The 17,996-nt window shown below is 41.6% G+C and overlaps 1 protein-coding gene across 5 annotated transcripts in view; it reads right to left on the bottom strand.

Moving 5' to 3' along the window:
* The window catches only part of zfyve9b (zinc finger, FYVE domain containing 9b), an 18,861-nt gene extending 5,555 nt beyond the window's left edge, over nt 1-13,306 (bottom strand). The window contains exons 1-16 of one of the 5 annotated variants that reach the window (XM_014002924.1): nt 13,175-13,295; nt 10,142-10,905; nt 9,967-10,066; nt 9,689-9,891; nt 9,436-9,547; nt 8,256-8,378; nt 7,982-8,137; nt 7,661-7,885; nt 7,504-7,586; nt 7,285-7,389; nt 7,052-7,202; nt 4,168-4,248; nt 3,769-3,931; nt 3,386-3,491; nt 3,131-3,310; nt 749-1,379 (exon numbers count right to left, since the gene is read on the bottom strand). In XM_014002924.1, coding sequence (XP_013858378.1) covers nt 1,218-1,379; nt 3,131-3,310; nt 3,386-3,491; nt 3,769-3,931; nt 4,168-4,248; nt 7,052-7,202; nt 7,285-7,389; nt 7,504-7,586; nt 7,661-7,885; nt 7,982-8,137; nt 8,256-8,378; nt 9,436-9,547; nt 9,689-9,891; nt 9,967-10,066; nt 10,142-10,905; nt 13,175-13,238 — 2,778 coding nt within the window. In that variant the 5' untranslated portion in view covers nt 13,239-13,295 and the 3' untranslated portion in view covers nt 749-1,217. Of the gene's footprint in view, nt 1-748; nt 1,380-3,130; nt 3,311-3,385; nt 3,492-3,768; nt 4,249-7,051; nt 7,203-7,284; nt 7,390-7,503; nt 7,587-7,660; nt 7,886-7,981; nt 8,138-8,255; nt 8,379-9,435; nt 9,548-9,688; nt 9,892-9,966; nt 10,067-10,141; nt 10,906-13,174 lie in introns of those variants that run through there. The other 4 variants (XM_014002925.1, XM_014002926.1, XR_001309838.1 and 1 more) reach the window with 4 other exon arrangements.
* Between the last annotated feature and the right edge of the window lie 4,690 nt (nt 13,307-17,996).

Here is a 17,996-nt window from a genome sequence, read left to right as displayed (position 1 = left end):
TGTTTTAACAAGATAACTATCATGTTTTAACAAGATAACTATCATGTTTTAACAAGATAAGTATCACGTTTTAACGAGATACGTATCACGTTATAACGTGATAGCGCTTGGATTTTTCTTTTCCTGCCTGATAGCAATACGCTTCCGTACCTGTCTGTTACTAAAATATCAACACAGCCAGCCAGCATTAGAAAATTTTACATATATTGACCTAAAACGTGGAGCATCAGTAGCTAAACCCACTCCTCTCCCTCAGACACAGAGAATGCTAAAGCGAAAGATTGTTTACAAGTGAAAAAAATATTCAAGACAATTGTTTAACAAAGTATGAAGTACTGGAAGGATTTTAATCAAGCTCTCTGGCTAAAGTGTTGTGCATTTGTAGCCAAAAGTCGTTCCCAACACACACATTGCTCCTCTTTGCATAAAACTTTGGCAAGAATTGTTGAAGTCGGCCTTGTTTGTCTGTTGGCAAAATATCATATGAACTACTGTGCAGACCTAAATGAAACTCTCAGAAAGTAATCATTAYATYTAACAACTGCAGCTAATGCAAGCAAGCATACACAAACACCAGGCCGTTATTTGACCTATTTTGATGTTTTGATTACCTTTAATAGAAAAAAACAAAACATTGAAATGTGTAGTTAGAATTAATAAAATATTTCCCTACGAAGTAAATCAGATGTAAATATTAAATTATGTAAATAAAATATAACYTGCAAAGCTTCCAGAAAGAACAACACAATCCTTGTTGCAAGTTTAATTTCAAGCTGACGTTCTGTTTCATGAGCAGTCAAATGAAACACATCCGGTATGAAAACATTCCTTACATTCACCCAGTGTGTAAAACTGCTACGTATCTACTACATAAAACTCATCAATTTATAGTTTCTATTTATTTTCSTCTTTGCTTTATGGTCACAGATCTGAATCCAGCCCATATTTCAAAAGGATTCTTCTAATGGGACATGAATGATGCTAAGCCATGACGTTTGTGTTTCAGTAYAAGACCTGGAACCGGATCATCAGTCCCTCTTTAGTTTCATGCTTTACTGTGTTTTCTTTTAATTAGGAGTCAGACCACTCGTCTCCTAAAGGGATTGGAGGGTTCGGACCTCGGCTGTGATCCAGGTTTGGAATGGAAACTGATGGTCAGACTGAAGATGGAGCCGTGCTCGGAGAGCGGAGACAAACTTGTGAGCAGTGCGTGGACTTTAGGTGATGTTCTCCAGGATGTAAAAGATGAGCTCCATAATGATGGGCTCTTCTCCCCTCGTGCGGCCCCTGCTGTGGATGACGGGGATCAGAACGCTGTCCAGAGCGTTGAGGTACTGAGCTGGGAGAGGCTGCCCGTTGCTCCCGGCCACAAATCCCACCTGAAACATCACAATAAACCTTTAGCACCATCACACACAGAAGACTACTTTTACATTGTTACTAAGCTTTATGTGACTCAAAACTGTATTTTGTTCTATGTTAAATACAAAAGAACCTCCGGTTTTGAGGAAAAACTGGACACCAAAACTAGTTAAAATGATTTTAAGCATACTTGACCTAATGAGAAGTTTTTTTTTGTGAAATACCACTGGTAAAAAATAAACACAGAAGAAAACTAGCTTTGCAAAAACAGCRATTTACAACAGGTAAGATATTAATTATGACCTTTCCACAGAACCCCACTAAAGTGTCTGAGCTTTTAATCTTTTTAGGCCAATATTTTGATTTATTAATGCAATTATTTTGTCTATATAATCAGAAAAAGAAATGACAGTTGCTTATTAATTAAAGACTAAAGAAAATCATATCAACTGGCAACATTTATGTCAGTTTTATCCACCATCTTTCAAAATGTCTTTCAAAATGTGTTACAGTCTGTGTTAAATATGACTCTTAGATTCTGCCTCATCAAACTTTAGTTCAACATTTTTCACTCTGACTAACTTGGAGTCATTTATGTTTTCTGAGGTTGATTAGTTGTGGCAGTCGTATTYAATTGGGTTAACTTAAAAACTTAATCAGTAGCCAAACATCGGATAATTACTTTTTCAGAGTTTCAATAAAAACTGTATGTCCAATTGTTCTAAAGATATTTTGCTAACAGACAATCAATGTTACTTTTAATTTTTAGGTAGCCTTTCCCCAKGTTAAGATTTTAGCTTTTTATTTGTTACTTTACATTTTTTTTATATTTGTAGCTCTTAGCTAGTCTTCTACTTTTAGCGTGTAGCTAGATTTTTTATGTTTATTTAACCATTTGCTATTTTAGCTAGCTTTTGTTAATTTTAGATTTTAGCWACCATTCTGTTACTATTAGCTTTTAGCTAGCATTTTGGTAATTTTAGGTAGGCGTTTACTACTTTAAGCTAAATGCTACTTTTTTGACCCTTTGTTGTTGTAGCTTTCAGCTAGCCTTTTGCTGCTTTTCGCTCTTAGCTAAATTTTGTTATATAACATTTAGCTAGTCTTTTGTTTATTTGAGCTTTTAGCTATCATTTTCTTGTTTTTAGCTTTCAGCCTTTTGATGCTTTCTGCATTATTTTTACGCATTTTAACATGAGCATTTTTCTCATTAGCTGAGCTTCTACTAGGCTACTTTTAGCTGAAAGCTACTTTTAACGAAACTTGTTATTTTAGTTGAAAGCCAGCTTTTTTATCTTTAAGCCTTTAACTGAACTTTTGTTGCTTTAGCTAATGTTTTGCAGCATTTAGGTAACCATGTTTTAGAATTTGCTTCTAGATATCATGTTAAGACATTTCTAAATAGCAGTCTGCTTCTTTTAGCTAGTGTTCTGCTTCTTTTGGGTTTTACATCACATTTTTTTCCTCTAACAACTTAGTTTCGTTTCCTCAGCTAATGTCAAGAGTATTTCAGCATTGACAGTTTCTGTAGTTTTTATAAAATAAAACAAGCTCAAAACTCAGAATCAGTTCTGAGAAAAGTTTAGTTTATAAAATCAATGTGAAACAGGAAATGTGTCAGATATTCTATCTCTAATATCTCATGCTTGGAAGGTGACCATCTAAAGRAATAATAGTAGAAATATTGTGTCATATCAGGGGATTGGTTGTGGATATGACAGAAGAAAATGCATGCATGGATATTGTGTCATAACCACTCCTTCCTGACCTCTTGAGTGTCAAACGTGACACGCAGCCCCAGTTTAGCCATCCCGTCTTCTTTCAGCAGTTTCAGGTGAGGACAGAGTGCCAGGCAGAAGGCCCGGGCTATCCGTTCCGTCAGCCGGCTGTGTTCGGCCGAGTCAGTTGCTCCTCCTTTCACACCGCGGCCTCTCGGCAGGAAGAACACCTGCAGGAAGAGGAGCGTGTGAATGTAAGCTGAACTCACGTGTGACGACACATTCTCTGAAAACGTCAGACGTACTTCTGTCCAGCGGATGATTTTGCCGTTTTCTTTGTATTCTGACTTCTGGAACATCTTCTTACTTCGAACAGACTCCATGGATTTTCCATCAATGGGGCTGATGACACTTTGAAGCACATTCATTGGGACAGTTGACTACAGTGTGCTGACCAGTCATTTTTACTATTAATCTTCTCAAAACTGGAGTTGATTAAAACCTGCTTTAGATTTAGCTATTATTTGATTGACAAAGCTCTGGGTGGGTGATAAGCATTGCTTAAAGGAATATTAGACTGTAAAATATTKAACTTTTTTGTAATTTCCTACTAGTAATGACTGATTTGTATTGTTAGAAACTGTCCTTTGACCCGTATTGTTRTGTTCAAACAGGTACACGCACTCACCCCTTGTTCACAGCACATCTGTCCTCCACCCACTGTAAACAAACCAGCTCCTGGCTCTTTGATTGGTCGAGCTGCCCGCATGTGACGGTGTAGTCTTTCATCTCCCGGAACGACCGGCGAATCTCCGCCATGGTTTCCACGGTGACCTGCACCATAAGCCCATCTAAGGAGAGGAAGGACAGCAATACAAGAGGAACACACAAACAAACGCACACTCACGTGCATCAGCATGTACACATGCCTTGACAAACACACACACACACACCCACGTACACACAAAGATCACCGCAGTCCGCTCAAACCAGTTCTCAGGCAGGGATACTTGACATTTTCCCCAAACATAAACAGTAAATTTAAAAGCAGGATTCCATCAGGCCTCCCTGTAATTACATAGCCTACCCTCGACTATGCTGGACTTGGCCAGGTGTCCTGCAGACGCTTTCAGGGCACTGCTGAATATGAAAAAGCACGATCCAGTCACTGGGAAAAAAAGAAGAAGCAAAAACTAAATAAATAAATAGATTTTAGTCTTGTTATAATCAGGAAAAAGACAGACACTCTGTGCCACCTGGTGTTCAATATTTAAAAGTGCAGGTGTTCAAACATTTCAGGCCTTTTTAACAGTTTTCYTGTTTCTTTTAATTTTCCAAAACATTACTGCTGTGACTTTTTTTAGAGTTTTTATACTTCATCAAAATATTTCACTTTGTTTACACATTTCTTCACCATAAAAATATCTACCTTTCCTTCAAAAACATTATTCTTGAATTTTGCTTCAGTATTCATGCTCTATTTTTGTCTTCTTATGCTAGTTTTGGCTTTTAGCTATTATTCTACTTTTAGTTTATAGTTAGTTTTTTTCATACTTTAATTTTGAACTAGCATTTTACCATCTTTAGCTTATTAANCACAACCCCTTGAGGCGCGTTCGCCATAGACTTTGCATGTAAACTGGCAGCTCCTGCCGCTCAAAACGCTCTCGGTGTGAACGAGCCTTTACTGTTGTGACTTTTTTTTAGAGTTTTTATACTTTATCAAAATATTTCACTTTGTTTATACATTTCTTCCCCACAAAAATATCTACCTTTCCTTCAAAAACATTATTCTTCTTGAATTTTGCTTCAGTATTAATGCTCTATTTTTGTCTTCTTATGCTACTTTTGGCTTTTAGCTATTATTCTACTTTTAGTTTATAGTTAGTTTTTTTCATACTTTAATTTTGAACTAGCATTTTACCATCTTTAGCTTATTAATTGTAGCCTCCCTTGTGGTACTTATAGCTTTTAGCTATCGTTCTACTAATTGATACTTTTACTTATAGCTATCATTCTGCTACATTACGTTTAAGTTTTTAGTGTTTTGGTACTTCTTGATTTTAAGTTAGCATTTTACTACTTGAAGTTTTAAGTCTGATTTTTGGTAATTTTAATTTCCATTTTGGTGTTTTACCTTTTATCTAGCCCTTTGCTACTTTTAGCTTGGTTTTTATTATTTTTGGCTAACCCTCAGCTGCTTTGCCCAGTGTTTTCCTACTTTAACCTTCAGATAACATAGTTTAAAAATTATATTCTTTGACTGCATTTAGCTTTTTATTTTTTATTTATTTTTATTTTTTTGACTACTATTGATTTTATCAAAAAATATTTTTGCTTCTTTGATTGGCTTATTTCAGCTGTAGTAACTCAAGCAAACCATTTTGGCAGAAACTGCAATATTTAAAATATTTAAATAAAAATCAAATCACATTTCATTATTTAATTATATTTAATTATCCGTTTAGTGCTACAAAATATAAATATTCATCGTAAACACCACACAGTTCATGTAATTTGCATGCATTTTAACTGAGTTTTAAAGATTTGATTTGAGTGAGGTTTTTTGGTAAATGACTCATAYTATCTAAAATGGCTTTAGTTTCAAGGCGCCTGTCCTTAGTTTGTATGCTCTTGTCACGACAGTTTCTGTTTTAATGTCATAGTGACTGCTCCTTTTTTGTTTATTTTATCTTTAACTGTGGTTACAAAACTGAGCTCAGCCTGTAAACTTTGTAGGCCGTATGTTTTTCTGGGATGACAGCACATGAGTCTATGTTGATGTGAAAACGTTTACTCCGCTGTTCCAGGAAGTTACGACTAATGGTTGACCCTTGTCTCCTTTTTTCCTGGAATACTCTTAATTATCTGAAGCAAATTCTCTTTATTTCCAAAAAAGAAAAAAAAATGCACTGAAACCTTTTTTAAACTTTGTATTTAAGTCAGAAACCTAAAAATAAATTAAAGTACTAGTGTTCACTGAAAGAATGAATATTGCCCGCCACCTTTATTGCAAGAGTTTTAGACTAAAATCATTGTTTATTGAAAAAAATATGGCGTTTGTTGTGAATGACTCTCAGCTACTGTACATTAGAATTTAGCTCCATATCTTTTATTTTTAAGTTATAACCAATTTTATGTTGGTTAATTTCAGTTTGACTTCTTGATTTTTAACTTCAAATGTTAATCAGCACAAAAGCTACAGATGTACATTCAGTGATTACCTTGAAATGGTTGTAGTGGTTYATGATTTGTTTTGCTAACAAACAAACAGGGTTGACTACATTAATTAAGGCTAAAGTTTTAAGCAAAGCTCTTGTGCAATGAGTACTTAACCAACCAATCAACTATAACCAACCATGATATCTGTTAAACTGACTGAAATATAGCATTTTGAGTGTTCGCATTTATTAATTGGTTGTAGCAGCCATTTTTTTGGGTTGGTGTAAAAGTTTATTATTTGTAGAGGTGCAACCAATTAACCAATTATGTAAAGACTAATCATATGTATGTTTGTAATAATTCAGCCACATAAAACAACACGTCTAGTTAATAAAAGCCTTATATTATCTCTAAAACATGCATCAGAAAAATGCTAACGAGGAGGATGTGGAGAYGTGGGGAACTTATTTCTAGGGTCAGAGCGGGTTGGGAGAGGGTTATTTAATTGTATTTATTGTTGAGACGTAAAATCAGTTTAAAGCTGCGCTTTTGGAAAAAAAATCTGTGAGATTTCTTGTACATTTGTATACCTGCAAAATGGGGGTAACATTTGTGTAATTTACAGACAATCCGTACAACTTGACATGAATGGGAGTAACAAGGTTAATTTTTTTTTAATTTCAGGAGCATAAGTAAAAAGTCAGCTGAAAGATAAGTACTCCAGCAAAGTATAGATAACCAAAATGTCTAGTTGAGATAAAGTAGTGTTTGTACCTTGTTACTTTACGCCTCTGCTCATGTAAAGTTACCTTTGCGTGGCTGGTTGTGGATGCTGATAGCCTGGGTTTGGTACTGGCCGTCCTCTGTTTGCACACAGATCAGGTGGGAGTCTGCGCTGTCGTTGAAAGACGCTCCTAAAGCCAGCACGTGCTCGTTGCACTTATTCAAAGCCTTCATTAACTATTATCAGACAATTAGACAAACAAAAGATGACAAGTGAGGACAATATAATTGAATCTCCTCTGTTGCTTTGTCATTATACCTCATTATGTCCGGTGGTTGGAATCTTTATCAGGGTCCTTTGAGCTTCTAGATCCACAGTGAGCCCCGCCACCATCGGTAGGCTGTAACGGTAATTTCTAAAGTCCTAAAAAATATACAGGATGTTTAAAGGAGAAGGTCAATGCCTGCTATAAGACACCAAACTTCCTCTGGATACTGGTAAAACGGGTTTTGCAAGAAACGGAAGAATTGTACTCACCACTAACAGTCTCATTATGGTGTGACCTATTTCCCCAAACAGGGGCTTCCTGAATCTCACGCTGTACAGGGGACATGGGTAAACTGGACAAACAGAAGTGAAGTGAGCAAGCAGAAGCACCACAGCTGGGTAGATGTCACCGAGCAGCTTGGCTTACATCTGTACTCGGCCCCCAGTCGCAGCATGAGGCGCAGGGGGAAGGCTTTGGCCCAGGCCACTTCTGCTCTGTGGACCAGCAGGCCGAAGAGGTAAGGCTGGTTGGGCAGAGGTAGACCTTGAAGCGACTGCAGAGTGGACTGAACGTACAAGAAGCCGGCGTGCTCGCGGTTCCCTAAGAATCGACTGCCGAACAGGAAGAGCGACAGGTGCTTTACGACCTTCCCTGCAGAAAKAAAAAAAAAAAAAAAAAACGACAGAACGGCTGAGTGATGATGATGAGGTGAAGAAGCCGCATCTTATAAAAAAGCATGAGTCTAACCTGCCAGACAGTCCCTGTACAGCTGGATGAAGTGACTGAAAATGTCTTTGGGGAAGCTTTTTTCATCAGGCAGACACTGAAGAAGCACCACCACCTCCACCTGGCCCAGAGCATGCATTCCCTTGGTTGTCACACACCAGCACTTCCTGTTTACGTCTGAGCAGGAAACAACATCTGAGCACGACTCGAAAGGATGAAAGAGTATCTTTAGGAGTAATGTGAGCTTTATTTAAAAAAAAGGCAGTAGAAATAATCTGTAAGGATAAATACATACAGTTGACCAGGTTGACCATGGCGAGCAGGTTAGCGTTGAGAACGAACACCACGGGTTTGCACCTGGCGCTCTCCAGCTCCTGGATGAGCAGCATCTCAGAAGGCTTCTCGTCCACAGTGTAATCTGTCGGAGGGGGGAATAATCTCCTTCAAACCGGTGCAAACAACTGAACCTAAATCTTATCTGCTGTCACTGACTGAAGGAAGCAGCTTCATCAGTTTAATTTAGAATTATTTATAATTAATTATTTTCTGAGTGTAGTCCTAAATAAAAAGGTAATAAAGCTGCTGCTGGTGGCTAAATGGGTTTGTGCTTGGAAATATGTAAATGTAATCAAATGTATCTCAACAAGTAAAAGCTTCACTTAAATACTCTCGGTATCAAAATAAAGCTAACAACACTTGGGAGATTTCAACAGACATGTAAGTATTGAAGCAGCAGTTGTTTCAGAGACACGTTTTTTTAGTTAGTTTATTCATTTCTTTAAAAAAAACAACAACATAAAATCAACATACAACAAAAATACAAATCATAAACTAAATAAAAGGTAGCAGAATAAGAAAAAATCTTATTATATCTGCCTCTTATTCTCAAATAAAGAAAGTCAATCAAAAATAATCTTTAATTTACAAAAAAAATCAATCGGACAAGTTATTTCCATCATACTCTCTTTCTGATTTTAAAACTCGTTTAAAAACACATTTCTTTTCTTTGGCTTTTAACCCAGTGAACTCACATCTGTGTCTTATTGCTGTACTCTTTTCTTGTATCTGTGATATTTTGAGTTCTATTTTCTTATAATTGTTTTATTTTTGTGTTTTGTTTAAATATTTTTTACAGTACTTTGGTCAACTGCTATGCTGCATTTTAGTCATTTTCTGTTCATGTAATTTTACTTTTACTTAGTTATTTTTTTCAAGTACTTTATAGACCTGTGAAACAGTTAAACAGTCAAAATGGTTTGTGTCAGCTTGAATCCATCCATTCACAAGCCAAACTCTTTGAAATTTAATGTCAACATGTATAAATAGGTTTGATTAAACGCACAACTCTCTTATGAACATCAAAACATTTTTCACCATCTGACCTATAAAACACTCTGTTCTGAAAGTCCTGCTGTCCTTTAATGTTTGCTCACTGTGCAAGGCACGATAGAAATAAAAAGAAGTTGATAACTCACCTCCTTTGACTCCTGTGGAGGTGAGGATTGGTGGCAGACCATCCAAGGGAATGAGGTTGGCAGAGTTGCTCACTAAAGCTGTGGTGCCCCAACCATAAGGACCACAGGCCTCCTGGTGAGGAAGATACAAAAAAAAAAKAACAATAACAGAACTATTATATCTACAAAAGACCTAAACACAAGCAGAAATTTTCATTTTCTGTAACTCTCAGTGTGTTCTTAATGAATCTGGGAACATTTGAGGTAAACCTACACTGATCATCGACCTGTGTGTCCTGGAGCTTCTCCTGACCTGTGGTGATCCAACAGGGCTTTTATCAGGCTCCTCCAGGGCTCGCCTCATCAGCGGTGAGAAGGAGGGCCCCCTCACTGGAGTGGTCGGGGCCGACTCGGACTGCTGATTGGCGAGGATCTCATCTGCAAACCACACTTTCCTTTTCCCCCCGGGGGGAGTCCCTGCAGGAGATCATGAAGGAGTTACTTCTGTGTTTTACTTTTTATGAGACACAACAAAGAGACAGTTGAACTCACTTCTGATGAGGGCTGAATGACAGGAAACACAGACCCGTCCCTCCTTGCCGTCCAGATGTGTAAGTCTGAACTTTAGATTGGAACAAAGGGCACAAAAAACCTGACAACGCACACACACAAGCATTAGATTCACTTTATATATACATTTTAACGCAATTTTAAAAGCTGCCTTCACCTTCCCACAAGCGCGGCAGTGGTGCCTTCTCTTGGTGAARGTAAACTTGACCCCACACTTCATGCAGACCTGAGCGTCAGCATCAGGGACCCACACCGGAGCCACGTCCCCGAGAACAGCTCCTCGGTCCTTGGACAGAATTCCMATCAGGCTCATCTGGGACTCGTTATCAGGAACTGTACCCTCCCTCGTGGCTCCCTCTAGGTTGGCTGCCGGGGCCTTGCTCATCTCGCTTCCTCCATCTGATCTGGTCATCGTAAACTGGCTCGGACACTCCCCGGGCCCCCCGGCCCCCAGCTCCTCTTGGGAAACCGCTGCAGTAGCAGCCAAGCTGCAGGACTCCTCCTGCAGCTCCTTCCCACTTTCCTCCAGCTCCTTCTCTTCAATCACAGACTCCTCCTTTGATGGGAGAATCTGCGGCTTCTTGTCCTCCGCCTCTTCCTTCTCCTCAGGCCATGCGACCTCAGCAGGACTCAAAACCAGGGAGCTGGAGGACCCCCCGTTGCCCCACGGGGAGACTGCAGTCATGGTGCAGCTGCTGTCGTTCAGCTGGGAGCGTGGAGCRGCTTCTGGTGGTTTCTGCTCACATGGTCTGGCTGTGCTTAGGAACGTTGCACCTGAGGCGGCTTTAGACAGAGACTCTGCTGGGATCTGACTGCAGCCCAGTCCAGGTTTGGTCACAGTCCCGTCTCTGAGGACCAGGAGGTAGGGCCTGTTCAGCCAGGGCTGCTTGGTGTCCTGAAGAGACAGGTTGTCTGCCTCATCTGTTTACAGAAGAACCAGCAGGAAATAAATTCATGCCTACTTACACACAGACATTATAATACTGTAGAGCAAGTGTCAAACTCAAGGCATGTGGGCCAAATGTGGCCCCCCACAACATTGTAAGTCAGGATCGCAGTAATTGGCTGAGAGACTGCTGTAATTTTTGCAATAGTTCTACAACCCAGCAGCTTCTGATGATAACTGTCAATAACTAGTGTCAGTTCACATAGATGGGGGATCTTGCTCTGTCTCTCCATCAGTTTGGGGGTCCCAAACTGAAAACCTTTGATCTAGATTCATACTATTTAGCAACAATTTGAAATTTATTGAATCTGAATGTCAAAGAGATGGAAAAAATAAACAGTTTGAAAAACATGAAGTTGAAGAAATGTATTGGGGTTTGCTTGTATACTGATCTTAATTACATTACAGTTTTATGATTAGAACTGTAATAATTGTTAAATGTGATTATTTTGCTTAAATTGATGATTTTATGTAGATGCATGCCTGAACACAGATTCAACACATAACTGAACCGGTAATCTTCATTAGGGTAGATTATTATTGTCTGGAGGCATGACCCAAGCAATGGTAGGGACCCCTTCCTGATGGCGTAATAAAAAAGGCGGAGTCATGTCCCGGACCTCTTGTTAACTGACTTCCGGATTTTCAGGGCATAAACGTGGACCAATAAACTGCCTTCAGACCGAGCAGCTCTGTGTGTTGTTGTTTGAACTCTTTCACATTCAATTTCCATGCAGTGGTACATTTTCAGTGTGGTTCAAGCACAGAAAAWGGTAAATGAACACGCTTAACATTATTTTCCTTCAAAGTAGTAATTTTGTTTATATAGGATTATTTTCAAACAGGTATTTACTGAAACTATGGCCTTCGAGATGGAACACTCAAGTCCTGTTMAAGCTTTTTTATTTTATAAGACTTTGCAGAGGCTGTTTATCAACTGTAGTTTTTAAGGCTTCTTGCGTTTGCTCTTTTGTTCGTTGCCTATTTTGTTTTATTTTTCAGATTTTATATGAGCACAAGGTGTTCCAAGTTTTTGGTCAAAAGCTGCATAAAGAAAGCAGCCAATGACTAAAAGAAACATCTGTTTGTAAAAGACCAAAAATAAATAGATAGATAGATAGATAGATAGATAGATAGATAGATAGATAGATAGATAGATAGATAGATAGATAGATNTAGATAGATAGATAGATAGATAGATAGATAGATAGATAGATAGATAGATAGATAGATAGATAGATAGATAGATAAAACTAAACTTGCATTTTCTGAGAAAATGCAGTGCAAATGCTTAATGCTGAAAGATTTTTGCAGAGATGAAAAGAAAATATCTTTAAAAAAAGTACCTTGCTATTTGTTGTAAAATAGCAAATAAGGTTGAAATTAGCAGAAAAGTAGCTAAAACGTTGCTGAAAAAGCTGAATCTAGCACAAACAAACAAGTAGGCGGCTGAAACTAACAAAAATGTCAAATCTTGCTGAAAAAGCTGAAAACAGCTAAAAGTATCTTAACTTACAGAAAACGGCTTAATTTTCAATAAGAACAAAAATGGCAGAAGGTAAATATCTCAAAAAGTCTAAATTGCTGAAATACCTTAAGTCATAGCCGAAATGTTGTCTCAARGTGAACGCTTAATAAAAAAATAGATAATAATAATAAAGTAGACTTATAGACTCGCAAAGTCCAAATTGTGTAGAAAAAACAGATTATGTGTTTAAATTTGTTCTTATTTGGGATTCAGACCAACGTGGTGATTGATACATATAAAATATTGTGTTAAAATGTAAAATGCTAAATGATTAACTACATTATCCATCAGTTCTTGCAGACAGTTTCAGTGTAGTAACAGACATGTCAGAGGTCCACTGCACACTTCAGTGATGAAATAAAACCACACCTGGTTAATTGACTAAAGTCTAAATGAAACTGCATTGCAGCTCCACTGAGTGGGGTAGGAGGGAGGGTCATCCATTCTGAAGAGAAAAGATTTACCTAAATTCAGCTGCAGCGGTGCTGATCACCGCGCACTCTGTCTTTTTCCCGGGACACAGTGACGCATTCAAGCACACGTGCAAATGTTTTAATCTGCTGGCGTGCACCAGCCCCCCGGCGGCAATGCGACACCGACCTCGTTACATCACAACAAACTAGCTGCTGTGTCAGCATTTCTCCCCCTCTTCTTCTGCATGCGCATGCAATGAACAGAGCATCAGTTTAACCCCCCCACCCCGTTCAGCTTCTTACCCTCAGTTATTTCACCCAAAAGGCTTTCATTCTCATCATCCCGGGAGGAGAAGAACTTCAGCATCTTATTCTGCTACATCTGAGAGGTGCGAGGAAGCAGCACTGCCCCCCCTCTTCTGAGATCTCCCCGCTCCCCTCCSCRMGRSRGTGTGTGTGTGTGTGTGTGRGKMYTGTGTGTGTGTCTCTGCAGCTTAGAAGAAATTCAAGAGGTGTGCAGAAACGTCCCTCCTCCCCAGTTTGCTCTCAGCCCGCAGGACGCTGTGTAAGCCAAGAGCTGCCAGACTCATCACCACAAGTGTTGGAGCTCAATCTGTCAGGTTCTACAAACAAACAAATAAATAAATAAATAAATAAATAAATAAATAAATAAATAAATAATCAAGTTTCAGAACAACCCAGACTGCACAGAACTTTGTATTGTACTGGAACATGTTGCGAAAACCTGCCACTGACAGAAAGATCTATTAAAAAAAATCTTATTCTGCTTTGTTTAGTGTTATAAACAAACCTTTGTTCATGAGTGCACATTTGGTGGGCTGTGGAGAGGGAAAGCAGCCCTTTGGGACAGCTGAGTCTCAGTCTGCGGTCCCTGAACCTCATGTGTCTCAGTCTGCCTCATCCTTGGATGCTTCATCGAAGCTCTCCTCCAGATCTGCACAAAGAAGAAAAGAAAAAAAGCAACATTAGAGAGTTTTCTTACTCTGCTGCTTTAGTTCTGATTGTTTTTTCCACAAAATATGTTTTACCTGGAACATCACCATCCTCTGCTTTTGGAGCCAATCTATTTTCCTAATGTTCCAGTCYGATTCTGAAATTTCTTTTTCTCAAACGCTATGAAAAGCCTCAGTTCTTCTGACAACATGACTGTCATTGAAAGAAGTGCAGAAATGTCTAGTTCCTTTTCAGTCATTACACTCAGTACAACACACAGTTGTGTATGGGACACACGCGCCCTCGCGCGCCTGGCTGAAGCCACCTCTAATCATGTCTTTAGACCGGTGATGTGGTGACCCTATAAGTTCGGAGTCACCAGCGTCATTACTTAGTTCTATCACCCTTCACCTCGCGACAGTCACCTCTAAACCTGAGCTCACATAGCTGCTGCTAGTTAGCTCAGCTTCCAGAAGGTTCTTAGGCTAGCTTTACTGGTGCTAACCGCGTTACCTGCTGGTTCGTGTGTCTGCCGCTCAACACTACTTAAGTGACCTTTATTTTCTGCTGAAAATCTGTTTTGTGGTTCACGATGAGCACAAAACCACCTTCGAAGAAGCCYAAGTCTTCTGTTCGCCCCTGTCCTCAGGGGTGCGGCTTTAAGCTTCATGAGAAGGACCAGCATGAGGCCTGCCCGGCCTGCCTAGGAATCATTCACGCTCGATGGGCGCTTGTGGAGCCCGAGTCCTGCCGGGCCTGTGCCGGACTCTTGCTTCCGACACTGGAGAAGAGAGTGAAATTCCTGGAGAAAATGCTGGGGGAAACTGCTGTTTTCCGACAAGACCCGCTGCTCTCCGAATCCAGCCAGACGGCTCAGTCCGACGAAGACGAGGATTCGGCAGTCGAAGCCCCCGCTGCTAGCTGGGCGGACCAGATGGAGCACGAGGCGGCCTCACACGACATCGAGGGGGGCGAGACCCAGTTTCTACTGGATCTAAACCAAGAGGAGGACAATGTTTTGGAAATGGAGCAGGAGCTTCTCAGTCTGTCCGAAGACGACGAGGAGCCGTGCCCAGCTCACTCCACCCCCGCTGCTGAGAGGGTGGACCAGGATTCGTCCTTCTTGTCCCTGTGCCGCCAAGCTGCTGCTAAACTGGAGGTTCAGTGGCCCGACCCCCCACCTGCTCAAAAGCTGTCGGGGTTCGCAGGGTTTTATCTCCTGTCTGAACCGGCTGATGTGAAGCACCGTCTGCCTATGTTCCTGGACTTTGTGTCGGAGCTGACGTCTTCCTGGAGCAAACCGCTGTCCATCCGCGCCTTCGTGCCCAGACAGGATCAGTACTTGGACGTGGAAGGGGCAGATCAAGCAGGCCTGGTGGGTATCCCTCCGATGGAGCCATCTTTAGCCGCTTATTTGGCTCCGTCTCACAACCAGGGTGTGAGTGGGCCCACCCGGCTCCCCTCCAAGCCCTGCAGATTCTCCTTGGTACAGCTGGAGAAGATCTACAAGGCCCAAGGTAACACCGCCCGTGTGCCTAGCTCCGTCACCATGTTTCAGACCTACAAGGCCATGGCCTTGGCTGAACTGGCAGCTCAGATGCTGCAGGAAAACCCCCTTTTACCCCTGCTGAACGAGATCAAACTGGCGTCAGACCACATCCTGCGTGTGTCCCGCTGTGCAGTGCTGGCTCTGGGGAATGGAATGGCTTCTGCTGTGGTGGCGCAGAGGCACCTGTGGCTAACGCTCTCTGACGTTCCCAACAAGGACAGAGCGGCCTACTTGGATGAACCGATAACACCTACAGGACTGTTTGGTCAAGCACTTGACGTCATCCAAACCAAATTTGAATGGAGGAAGAAGCAGGCTGAGGCACTTCGCTGCATCATCCCCAGACGTGACGCGAGGCCCAAGGCCCCGAGCACATCCAGGTCTGCGTCTCATCCTCCTCCATTCAAGAAGGCGGTGACGCCCGGGACTTCAAAGGCCCAGCCCACCGAACCTTCCAGCAAGCCGCAGCCTCCCCGTCAATCGGCATGGAGCAAAGGCCCCCCTCCGAGTCAGTAGGACAGTTCAACGGCTCGGAAGAAGAAGTCAAAGTCCTCCTAACAGCAGGACTGTCTTCACAGTGACTTCAGAAACAGAGAGACAATGTTCAGCTGCAGTTGAAAAGACATTTAAATGTTTGTGTTTCAGAAAACGGCCCCAAGAGGCATCGGGTTTCAAATGTTCAGTCTCCTCTGTTGTCCCGAAAAATAAACAAAAAACATGTAGCCCCCTCCTTGGGTGCAAATTGTGTTTTAAAATGCAAAACTTCAAAAACAGTTCTGCAAATGTTTTCAATGTGTCATTAAAGAATTATCTTTGTGCACAAATGAACACAATAAGCTGTGGGCGACAGTCAATAATGTTGTCCCTTCTCCATCCAGTGGAGGGCAGCAGCAACACATTTCCAACAGAAAGGCAAGTCAGTCGCTTAGCAACGCGACTCCCTCTCTGGCGCGCATGAGCACCCTCTCCATGGGCACAAAGAACTGTTGCTATGGGTTACAGACTGCAGTTCCACGTCAGGCCACCTCACTTTCGGGCCATTGTAAACAAGTGGTGACAAACGGGGCAACCGCCATTTTAAGAGAGGAAATTTGCATGTTGCTACAAAGAGAGCTATCCGAGTGGTTCCAGCTGCAGAAACATAAAAAGGTCTGTACAGCCGTTATTTTCTTGTTCCGAAGAAAGGTGGCGGCCTGCGGCCTATTTTGGATCTGAGAGTGTTAAACCGGTACCTTCAAACATACAGGTTCAAAATGTTAACGCTCAAACAACTAATTTACTCTATCAGCCCAGGCAATTGGTTTGCGATCATCGATTTAACAGACGCCTATTTTCACATAGCGATTCACCCGGAGCACAGAAAGTATCTCAGGTTCGCCTTCGAGGGTGTAGCCTACGAGTACCTGGTGCTACCGTTCGGTTTATTGCTAGCTCCTTGCACCTTTCCAAAGTGCGTAGAAGCTGCGTTGACTCCCCTCAGGGAAAGTGGGGTCCGTCTGTTAGCATATCTAGATGACTGGGCTCTGATCACAAGCTCCAAGGAGCAAACATTAGATCAGCTGTCTCAGGTTCTGTCACACATTCAGGCTTTAGGGTTTTCAGTAAACACCCAGAAAAGTCTATTAACACCAAGTCAGCAGTTTTTGTTCCCCGGATTAGAAATCTGCTCCTTGTCAAGCAGGGCTCGCCTCTCAGAAAACAGAGCGGCCGCGTTTCACTGCTGCTTAGCTCAGTTTCAACTGGGACGCAAACTGAGCTTCAAAACCGTACTACAGTTACTGGGAATGATGGCTTCCATGATTTCAGTGGTACCACTCGGGCTGTTAAAAATGTGCCGTTTTCAGCGTTGATCTCAGTCCCACAAGCTGTGTCCGTCTCAACACAGACACAAAAAGCTAACAATAACTGCTTCCTGCATGACGGCTCTCAGCCCCTGGAGGGAACCCAGTCTCCTGTATCAGGGTTCTCCGATAGGGAGGGTGTCGTTTCACAAAGTGGTGTCCACAGACGCCTCTCTGAAGGGTTGGGGAGCCCTGTGCGATGGCGCAGCGGTTAGGGGAACCTGGACTCCACAACAGTCCAGGCTCCACATAAACTGCCTAGAATTGCTAGCAGTCCTGTTAGCGTTGAAACATTTTTGTCCAGTTCTGGAGAACCATCTTCTAATCAGAACAGACAACACAGCAGTGGTCTCTTATATAAACAGACAAGGGGGGACTCGGTCCCTTCCTCTGCTGAATCTGTCTCACACTCTTTTACAGTGGAGCAGTGTTCATTTTCTGTCTATCAGAGCCATTCATGTTCCGGGAAGACTGAATCTGGGTCCAGACCTCCTCTCCAGAGGCGGACCTCTAGCAAAGGAGTGGAGGCTGCATCCCACTGTGGTGGCTCAGATTTGGGTGTTGTTTGGCAAAGCGACAGTAGACCTGTTTGCCTCCAGAGCAAACACACACTGTCCTCTGTTCTTTTCCATGACAGAGCAGAGCGCTCCTCTGGGAGTGGACGCCCTAGCTCATCCTTGGCCCAATGTACTTCTGTATGCGTTTCCCCCAGTGGAAATGATACCACTTGTACTAGAGAGGGTGCGCAGACAGAGCACCCCACTGGCCAGCGAAGTCTTGG

The sequence above is a fragment of the Austrofundulus limnaeus genome, unplaced genomic scaffold (genome assembly GCF_001266775.1).
Source record: "Austrofundulus limnaeus strain Quisiro unplaced genomic scaffold, Austrofundulus_limnaeus-1.0 Scaffold15, whole genome shotgun sequence".
Classification (NCBI taxonomy): domain Eukaryota; kingdom Metazoa; phylum Chordata; class Actinopteri; order Cyprinodontiformes; family Rivulidae; genus Austrofundulus; species Austrofundulus limnaeus.
The sequence above is the reverse complement of the archived record's forward strand: the minus strand, read 5'-3'. Positions and strand labels throughout refer to the sequence as shown.